General features: G+C 29.5%; 1 protein-coding gene across 1 annotated transcript in view; it reads right to left on the reverse strand.

Moving 5' to 3' along the window:
- Apoltp (Apolipoprotein lipid transfer particle) overlaps positions 1 to 11,008 on the reverse strand; it is a gene marked incomplete at its 3' end in the record, with an annotated part of 131,866 nt that overhangs the window by 82,730 nt on the left and 38,128 nt on the right. Inside the window, 9 exon segments of the mRNA XM_067049064.1 lie at positions 248 to 518; positions 592 to 777; positions 881 to 1,068; positions 1,281 to 1,409; positions 3,459 to 3,641; positions 5,158 to 5,267; positions 5,368 to 5,541; positions 6,505 to 6,671; positions 8,486 to 8,616. Of these exon segments, the coding sequence (XP_066905165.1) occupies positions 248 to 518; positions 592 to 777; positions 881 to 1,068; positions 1,281 to 1,409; positions 3,459 to 3,641; positions 5,158 to 5,267; positions 5,368 to 5,541; positions 6,505 to 6,671; positions 8,486 to 8,616 (1,539 nt within the window).

The raw sequence follows: 11,008 nt of genomic DNA on the forward strand, positions 1-11,008 counted from the left end.
TAACAATCTCTGATAATCCTTCGAGGCGTTTGAAAAGTAGATGGCCACGGAACCTTCTAATATGTCATAAGAGTGCTACCAATGGGTAGTTTCTCTACATGCTTGTACCATACACTTGATGTATTTATGTACAGTTGTAAATATTAATAAATAAATTTACAAAAAAAAAAAAACTTTTTCGATTTTCCCATTAAACTTGTCTCATTAAAAAGGTATAATTTTGTTTGTTAGCAAAATTGTCACTTACGTTAACTGTATCCAACTTGTATTCGACGATGTACAATTTCGCAGTAGGGTCTGACTTCTCCAAGGTCACTCCAAGTTTCAGTGGTCCACTGAACAGAAATAATGGAGACTTGAGAAGTTTATCTTTGTTGGGCAGCAAGGTGTTGGCACACAACTTCAAGCCTATCGTCTCGTCTATGATAGACCACGAACACATTCGGTTCTCCACCCGACCGGCAGTGATTCCTGACAATTCTCTTTCATCATCATTTACCATCAGCAGTAGATGAGTCCTGTTGAGTAAAACAGATTGTAAAACCTGTCTTATGTACTACATCAATAAGTTATTTTACGTTTCAAACTCACTGAGCATGGACGATGTCGGATTTTTCAAGAGGCAAGTTGAAAGTAGTTTGTACAAACGTAAGATTTTTCTTTGTGACGAAGCTTCCTTCGAGGGCTGTCGAAGTATATACTGTACCTTTAAATTTGATTCCAGTCGTGGCGACAAATGAATCCACTTCCATTGTTGCTTTTAAGCTTAAACCTATACTGTAACAAAAATTTAAAAAATGTTTTTATATAATTTCTAAGGTTTCTTAAACAGTAGAAAATAAACGTATATTGACAAGGAACTGTCGGGAATTATGAATACCTCGGTACTAGTTTGCCTTTGAGGAATAATTCTTTGTCAGAAGAGAACTTAGTTGCGTTGATGAGACCTTTGGCGTCAATTTTTATTGTCGCTGTACCAATCGACCTGAGCCTAAGAGGTAGTCCGATCATCATTGGTGTTACGTACGATATATCTACTAGCATAGAAGATGTTTTAAAACTGATTTCCTATAACATAAACATTACATTAACATTTCAATTTATTGTTCTTGATACTTATACATGTTAGAAAAAGTAATCATATAATTATGAAATAGTCAACGAAATTAAATGAAAAAATTGAAAATGTAGAAAGATTTTTTTCATAAGGATTAAAATTTTAATTATATTAAAATATAGTATTTAATTTATTGACAAATCATTTTATGAAATTAGCTTACCTGCCCACTGAAAAAATTCCTTATGATCCTCATCGGATTAAGTTTTTTTAATTCTTCCAGGAATTCGTCTATACCGACAATTTGAGAATAGCTCAGTTCGTTTCCAAACATTTTCAATGAAACAGAAATCTAAAAAAAAAAAAAACATAAAGAAAGACGAAATAATAACTTTCAATTCAATTAATAATTAAACTATTAAATCGTATTATAAAAATAATTTTAAATAAAGGTTGAGATTAGATAGGGTTTCATGATCAATATTCCTGAATGTAAATTATAAATATTTTTATGTTCAACTAATTAAGTATTCAGATTAGATGAGCATTGACAAATTTTTTAATAAAATTCTTTTATAATGAAAAAAAATTATATAATAAATAATTTATGGTTGTTCAATTTTTAGTGGTATTCATTTTATAATGAAAAACCTTTGAACCACATTAAACAACCCATTAACACTAATCATTTATTTTATTTATGTATTTAAATTTACAACTATATTAAATAAATATACACCAAGTAAATGATATATATATAATATAGATACTCATTAGTAGAACTCCAATAACATTTCTAGAATAAAAGGTCTCGAGGACATGTTTTCAGACACCTAGGAGGTTTATCAGGAATTGAAGAAGAACCAAATGGGTTTGTTAAGGAGTTTATCACAGAAACATGATACCAGGTTCTTGTCAAATCAGAAACATTGAAGTCCTTATGGATGATTTTATTTGCGAAAAAATAAGGAATATTAAAGATTTTGGATTGTAAGGATTTTATAGGACAGGAATTCGATGGTTTTAATGAAGCCCCAAAGCTCACCTGCGGAAGTGCAAACCGGCCTTATTATGGACATGTTTATTAAAATAGTTTGTCAAGCAAGTACAGTAGTAGTCGCAATCAACGAGCAGTCTTGTTTGAGGATTCCAAGTTAGTAGTTGGTCCAGATGAAGTCTTACGGATACATTGGTGTGTTCGATAGGGATAAGAGGAGTTTTTTAAACGTTGAATTTTTTTCTTGTAGTTATATAAAGAAAGGCCCAAAGATGAGTATGAATGGCATCATTGATAAAAAAAAATGAAGAATTAAAGGATAGAAAGAAAAATATAAAAAAGATTTATTCAAGTACATCCAAGGCTTAAAGTTAAACTAGTTTTATATATAATTACAGAGGTGAAGATAAAATTATTTAAAATGGCCGAAGCGTTACAAAATTTTTTTAAAAATTTTATATTAAAATAAAAAAATAAAATAAATTAAATATGTACTGCTAAAACCCATGAAGGGTTAAGGGGTGAAGTGCTACTGCGAGACCAACGGTTGTGCTAGGAGGTGATTTGGTCAGAATAATTTTTATCCATTTAATGGTACCCAGTTTATTAGGATATGGTCTCCGAATCCACAGGGTTGACTCACGGTTACAGTGAAACAGAAATTAATTATCTGCCACAGCAGGATTCGAATCAGGGGCCTTGGAGTTTGTATCACAGTGCCTTACCAATGAGTTACCCACATCCACGATATTAATGTATTTTATATATAAAATAAATGTTAGTTTTTTTTTTGTTTTTTTTATAGTACAGACTTAATGTGTTTCAATATTTTTCCGTAATATTTTTGATGAATCCTAATAAAAAATGTTCTGTAAAATTTTTTTTTAAATATCTTTATTGAAATTATAGTATATTATATAATACATTCAGTAAATTTGATCTTGGTTAAAATGGAGGGTTACAGACTACCCATTGGTAGCACTCTAATGACATTTTACATTAGCAGGTCTGGTGGCCATCTTCTTTTAAGGCGCCTCGGAGGATTGTCAGGAATGGAAGAGGATGCAAGGTTAGAAACTAGGGGGTTGAGTGGTTAGGGAGTTTATAATGGAAGGAGTGATATCTGGTTCGGGCTAGATCAGTTACATAGGGAACATTAAGGTCTTTATGTATGATTTTATTTGTGACAAAGTAAGGAGCATTGAGGATTTTACGAAGGATTTTGGATTGTAAGGATTGGATACAAGAGGAAAGTTGGAAGCTTAGACTGTTTGTCTTGTAAGTGCTGTAATAGTCGAAATCGACGTCCAGTTTCCTGTCTTTTCACTCTTGTGTCAGGATTCCAGGTTAATCGTTTGTCAAGATGTAGTGTTCTGTAATATAATGCATTTTTATATCGCTTACCTTAATATCATCGATTGCTGGAAAATATGGAAGTTCATCAATAAGGGCCTGTAGTGGATTTGGTGAATTCCTTATAATACGGACGAGTCTTAACGCCTTTTCAAATAGTTCTTTACTGAATATCCCATTGTTGTTGAATATTTTTTCAGTAACAGCATCCATACCTTGGATAAAGAATGTCACCTGTTAACAAGAAAAAGAATCTTTTTGCATATCAAAAGTTTCGCAATTTTATCATTTAAATGTCATTAAGTTACGTATCTAACGGTAAAAGCTACTAGTTATAAACCTAAAAATATAAGTCAGCCATTTTGAAAAATCTGGCGTATTGGGTTCACGCATCTTCAGGGAGTAATAGACTTTTTACAATTATCTGTTTGTAACAGTTTTACTTTAGAAACTAAGAATGTTATATAGTTTAAACATAAACAACACTATATATATACATTTCTGCTCATCACTACAAAGAGAAATCTTACCATTTTTCCTCAGAAAAGGAATTAAATGTTGCGAAATAGAAATATTCCGCATTATTGACATATCATACATCGCGAATTTAAGCAGATAGGCTTCAGCTGTTAACAGAAAGAGGCAACTTTTTTATTCAGAAACTGATTGTCAGATGATTAAGATTGTATCATGATAAAGACGCGTACGAAGATATTATCCTGATGTTTTTCACAAGCAAACATTAATAAATTCATGGATCCTAAACAGAACTTTGAGAGACATTTAAATATTTGTCCAACGTTAATGTCGATAGAAGATTAACTCTGTAAAGTTTGACTTCATAAGGTGGCAAGTATTCGAAAAGTCAATTGTTGAGTAATAAATTCTTAAATGTAATGTAATCCAAAGCCACCTTAATTAAATAATATGATCCTTATGATCTTGTACGTTTTCTCCATCGTCACCTTCGAGTCTTGCCACGAGCGGCAACGTGGCGTGGATATTACTTGGCTGTTTGATCTGCTACTAACAGTTTCGTTTTATGTTTTATTCCCTTTTTCCCTATCTTTTACCGCCTTCTCCTTTTCTATTCTTTTCTTAATTTTCCTTACCCACGTTATTAGTTATGTTCACCAAATATTATTATTGTTATGCTTTCTATACACTTCTTTTATCTAACTTAACTTCATATTTTGTTTCCTTAATCTAATATTATGGATACATATTTCATAAGTTATATATATTTTCTTTGTCTCAATTTTATTTTTTCTTTCCTTATTTTAATTTTTAAATTATTAATAAACTAATATATTCATATTTCTTTGTATTTTATAATTTAAAATTTCCATTTTACTTAATTATGTTATTTTTACTTACCTATTCAATTACCTATATATACATTTTATTTCCACTTCGTTCATCACTTTAATTATATTAATTCTGTTTACATTTTATTTTTTATTTTTTTGTATTCATTGGTTGTTATCTTGTTCTTTGTTCTTAGCCTTGATGAAGGCTAGAAATTCTGACCGAAACGTTGGCACTATTAAATAAGTTATTTAAACTTATTTGTGTTATATTTTGAACACCCCCCCCCCAACCATCTTCTCATATAAATTTCCACGGTCAACTATCTCTCATTATTATCCATCTTAATTAAAATCTATAATTGGTGCTGTCAACGTTTTATTAAATAATTTTAATTAAATTAGGGAATAAACTAGTATTTACTAATTTGAACTTACTGTACCTCACAAATATTCAACGTTTCTCCAAACAAGTTGATAGTGATGTTAAAATTAACTATTTTCGGTATGAATGATTTTCTTGAAAACAATATGTTGGTTTCCATAAAGCCTCCTGAAAAATAAATAAATAAATGAACAGAGATTATGAATCATTGGTTTTTATCTACTTCGTTTCCTATATTTTCTATAAATAAATATAAGAAGTAACTTACCCACTCCATACTGATTGAGGTAGAAGGAACTTTCATAATTTCTTGAATATTTTCTAAAATCTTTGTCAAATTTGTCGTTAAAATGCTCATCTTCAAGCATTGCTTGTACTTCTACACGGTTCGGAAAAGATGATTTCATGGTTGTCTTCAAATGACTCCACACGAATGAACCAACTGGAAAATAAATTATAATACTTTTGTTCAAAATTCACTTTTTTTGTAATTGGGTAGTAACCCACTGTATTTGGGCAACATTTCTGTCAATAAAGCATGAAATTATTTGTGTCGATAATTAAATGCCACGCGATCTATTACAGTCCAGAGCTCACATTCTCATTATGTATGAGGCAACATTTACATTATCCATATTATAAAGTAATTTTTCCATATTGTATGCTTTGTATGATTTGAAACAACGATTGAAACCATTTTGTATGAAAATTAAAAAAAAACAAAAAAAACATACAATTTCAAAATTACTTTCGCCATATTATAAAGTAATTTTTCTCTATTATGTGTTTCGTATGATTTGAAACAATTTTAAAAACCACTTTGAATGAAAATATTTTTAAAAACATGCAATTTCAAAAACTGAAAATTGAAGAGTTTAATGGTTTGTGTGAAATTTTCTAAAGTGGAAAATTTCATTTATTGATTGATTATATATAATCAATACACATATGTTGATTATATGAAGGTAATATATAATATTTTTTTAATCGGTTTACCAACAGCTCAATATAAAATTCAATTTAATTCATAAATATAGTTAAAATACAAACAAAGGATTCACTTTTTGTATATCTTTTTGCTTTTAGTTATATTTATATTTCTATGAATATATATATATTTTTTTATAGTTACACTCAACACCTGTATTGAGTTCCAATTATTAATTGTAGTGTTTTTATTAATTTAAAAATTTTATTGTGTTTTATTTGTACAATATGTTTAAATTATGAACAAAATTTCTATAAAAATATGATATAAAACCTAATGATGAAGTATTTCTCTAATAAAAGATGAATTTGAAATGTATCTCATATATGAAAAAGATACATATTATTAACTATGTCTTTTTAAAAATAATAATTCGTGTTTAAATATTTTTATTTTGATGGTGTATTATTATGTTACCCTGGTTGAATTCTTCGGTTTCCAAAGTTGTCTTGATAGCTTTTAAAATTGCGTAGGTCGGACACCGCATTATCTGAAGGTATGCTGATATTCTAACTTCACCTTCGGCTGACTGATTTTTAAAAAGGTCAAGAAGAAATTCTCTGTTCGTTTCACATGGTAGTCGCCTAAAATATAAATTAAAAACATTTAAATAAAGTTAAGCATACAGATTATAAAGTGTTTCTATTATTTATTGACATATTTGTATCATCCATACATTGTCTGGGTTCGTTCCCTAAAATTTCACTTTCAATGTCTACAGATGAATCATATGGACATAGGTAAATGAGTATATAGACAGGATGTTTTAGGGTTAAGTGGCCCAATTGAAACTGAAATGAATTTTAAAAAACTGAATATGAATTAAGGACCTCGAAACAAGTAAAAAATTTCCTCTGAAGGTATGTTCGCAAAGGCTTTGCTTAGGAAATAGTCACACCTAAATATTTTCATTGTTATGAATTATTTACGTTCTATGAAATAAATAAAACGTTCCAACTACTTTATAGTTTTTTTTGTTTTCCTTCTAAAGCGTTCGCGGACATATCTTTAGGAATTTTTTTTCTTGTTTTGGGTCCTTAGTTCATATTTTCAGTTTGGCCACTTAACCTAAAAACACCCTGTACATTATATATCCTTATATATAGAATAGTTGCTTATATATTACATATTAACATTATGAATTCCATTACCCGTCCAAGAGAATTCTAAAATCTTAAGCTACCGAAATCAGAGCTTCTGTAAACCAGTAGAAAGAAAGTTATGAAAAAAATAATATGTAATTTGTGCATAAATCTAAAATTAAAAGTTTTTAGTACACCACTCACGTACATAAAAAATAATTAAATTATCTAAATAATGAAAAAAATAATCGGAAATATATGATTTACAGCTTTTATAGCTTTATCCTTTACATACTTAAACTGGGAAATAGTCACTTGAAGGAAATCGTCCATTTGTTTATGAACATAAATTATTAAATAAAATTTTATTAACTTTATAAGTAACTTACTACGATATCATCACCAATAAATGTTGTGAAAATTAATTTTATAGATTTCCTTGATGATTTTACATCCGAAAATAGGGTAAATAAATTATTTTGGTATTTATTATGATCTAACCGATGATAAAGCGGAAGGTTCAGCCGATATTTATTTATGATGACTCAAATTATTCAACTAGATACAGTGAATGCTTTTATGGATAGAAGCCATTACAGCTCAAGATCTCAAAAATAATTGTACCAAATATGTTTAGTATGTTCGTCTGTGCTTATACGACTATAAAAATATTTTGACCTAACTACTTAACCAGTTCATAAGTTTAATTCCTAAAATTGCACAGCGGAATCCCAAAAAGCTAAAAATGTTCCAGCGGGGGAAGGAAGTGATAAAAAATAATTTTTTTTCAAGCAAATTCTAATTGTAATAGCTAATAAATCACTGCGAAATTATTTATAATATTCTTAAAACTTTGTTTTCATTCGCCTTTTCCATGCTGAAATGTAACAAGCTGATTGATTATGATTTGCCCCCCTGATTGACTATGGCTTGACCCCCCCCCCAGTTCCCCTAGTTTTGATCCTGGATACGCCCATGGATGACACAGAAGTGTTTTTGCCAAAATTGACTTAGGTCCGGGGAGATTGGAGAAATATTTCACTCTGCGGTGGGGAATGGTATATGATACCAATATCTTACCAATCTATTTTATTTTGGTATGTTGGAAAATTTCGAAATGGAATAAATAAGGAGCAATAGTTTTTTCTCTAACGTCAAACTGCTTAGGATAAAATTGAGCCTTTTGATACTCTTATGAATTTGTGATATCACGCCATTTATTTTTCACTAAAATAATTATATTTAGCTATTGTGGAGACAGGTCAGAATATAATAAGACATGATAGAAAATAGATATATGTATCAATATGACTTGCCTGTGAGCTTCAATGGATAAAATTTTTACATCAGTAGGCATCGATGGATTCTTAATACAGTCTTGGAGTGTAAGGTTTAAGGTTTTTGTTGCTACTCCTGCGTTTCCTATAGCTTTTAGAGCGCTGTACACCTAAAACAACAAATTTAAAATTAATGTGTAATTATTTATATCTATGAAAATTTAAAATTAATGTGTAATTATTTACATCTATAAAAATAAAAGTCTATCAAGTTTTTTACAAAAGCGACTCTGAAACCGGAAATGTGCTGAACTTACTCGCTATTAGGCCAATTCTAATAAATTTGTTGATCGAATATTAAACATTGGGAAGTATGTTTTAAATTAATTTTGTTTTTAGTATCGTTTTTTAAATAATTCTTTTTCAGTATTTATATTTATTGTAATCGATAATACTTTAATCATCCCAATTATGAATAATTTAAATGGTATTCACGTATGTATGATTGGCGTGGTATTATTTGCAACCAATTCATTATATTAAAAACACATTCATGCCTTGAACTTCCATAGGTAAAGATTATTGAATAGAAAATAAAAAAAAAGTTCTGCATAATTATTTTATTATATATATATATATATATATAAAACAGCCAATAGGTTCTTGTTGAGGAATAACAACTTACTTTCTTTGACTTGTTCAAAAACAGTAAGCAAGCTGTAATTCCTTACTGCAACATTATAGAACCTTTGCTAAAGTGTTAAATACCTCAAAACTCCACTTCTGCATTAAACGCTTCTTATATTCTATCCATTCTTAAAGTTTTTATTTTGATTTTTTAAAACTCACCTGGAATTTAACTGATAAAATGAGATTTATTTCTGGATAAGCTGTAGATTCAAGCTGCAACTGCGTTGTGTAATTTGTTAGAAATTTGGTCGACCTGTTGTCGAGTTTGAGTTCAATTTTGACTGTTTCTATCGAACCAGACCCGAATCTGTAGTCCATTTTAATATTTGTTGCAAATGAGACCTCACTCAGTCTTCCATAACCTGATATAACTGTTGCAAACCTTTGCGTTTGGAAATCCAATTCAATATGGCACTGGGATAAACCTTTCTTTTTCACCCAAGAAATGGAACCTAAAAAATAATATAAGTTCATATTGAGTTCGACTGGAAACTAAAATAAAAACAAAACAAATATTGATCACATAAATTATTTCAAAATTCATTTAAATAGAACAAATAAAGTATTAAGCTAACTTCGCATTATTGTACAATAATTCCACGGAACCTTTTTTGGGGGAAAATTTTTTATTTTTGTTTACAGAATTTTTTACAATCTATTATAATATAAAGACTATTTTGTAATACCTGATAATGAAACAATACGTTTGTTATTAATAGCAAACAATAACCTTGGATGATAAGTATTTCCATATTTTTCTTCTGTAATATTAACTCCAATTTGAATATCTATATGTTTTTTTCCATTGATATCCAAACCAAAGTTGATGAGTTTCTCAGATGGTGTGTTTCTGTAATAACCTGAAAATTAACAAATTAAAATCATATTTTTTTTTTCAAATATATAGAGAAAAATTCAATTAAAATTTAATTTAGCATAAAATAAAAAAAAAATAATGTTACCTTCGGCTTGTACTTGAGTCAAGCTTGATTTGTAAGCTAAGGTCAGATTTTGGGTTTGTGGGTCAAGATCTATCATAGCTGTCATTGCTCTTTTTGTATTTGATCCTGGTGTATCAAATTTAAACATCAGCACTGTTTTATTCTTTAAAGAAAAAAAATATATATCAATTGATTTAAGCACACTAGTTAACACAACATATTCATATTATTATCAAAGTTATAAATAAAAGTTTAAAGCAGGAAAAAAAATATCTTAAACTTCAGCCAAAATACAACAGTATTTCATATAGTGTATACCAGGGATTGCCAACTTTTTTGTTATAAGATCTAATTTTTATCCTATAAGCGTATCGTGATCGATTTGTTATAGGAGTAGTCTAACGGAGAAGAGAAGGCGTGAAATGCATACTATGCATATACACTGTGCAGTAGTATAAGGTGCATTCCAGCGAGGTATGGATGGATATGAAAAATATATGTTCAAAACTATTTTTTATTTTTTAAATCATTTATAACGCCTGTTGAACAGATTCGATACATAGGAGTACATCTTGAGAAGAGACTTACTAGGAATCCACATACAAGACTGAAACGACAAGAAACTGCTCGTAGATTCTGATTGCTACAATACCTACTTGACAAACGTTCTAAACTTCCCATTCACTACAAAAAATAGTATACACTATGATAATCAGACCAATTTGGACATATTGAATTGAGCTCTGGGGCTCCACCAAACCATCAAATTCCTCCCGCATCCAATCCAAAATCCTACGTAAAATCCTTGATGCTCCGTTACGTTACAAATAAACTCATCCACAAAGACCTTAACATCATATTCGTTACAGAATTGACGCAAAACAGATATGCGTCTTTTCATTCCAAACTCCTTACCCATCCTAACCCATTA

This window comes from Halyomorpha halys, unplaced genomic scaffold, assembly GCF_000696795.3.
Source record: "Halyomorpha halys isolate HHAL.00 unplaced genomic scaffold, Hhal_1.1 Scaffold214.1, whole genome shotgun sequence".
NCBI lineage: Eukaryota > Metazoa > Arthropoda > Insecta > Hemiptera > Pentatomidae > Halyomorpha > Halyomorpha halys.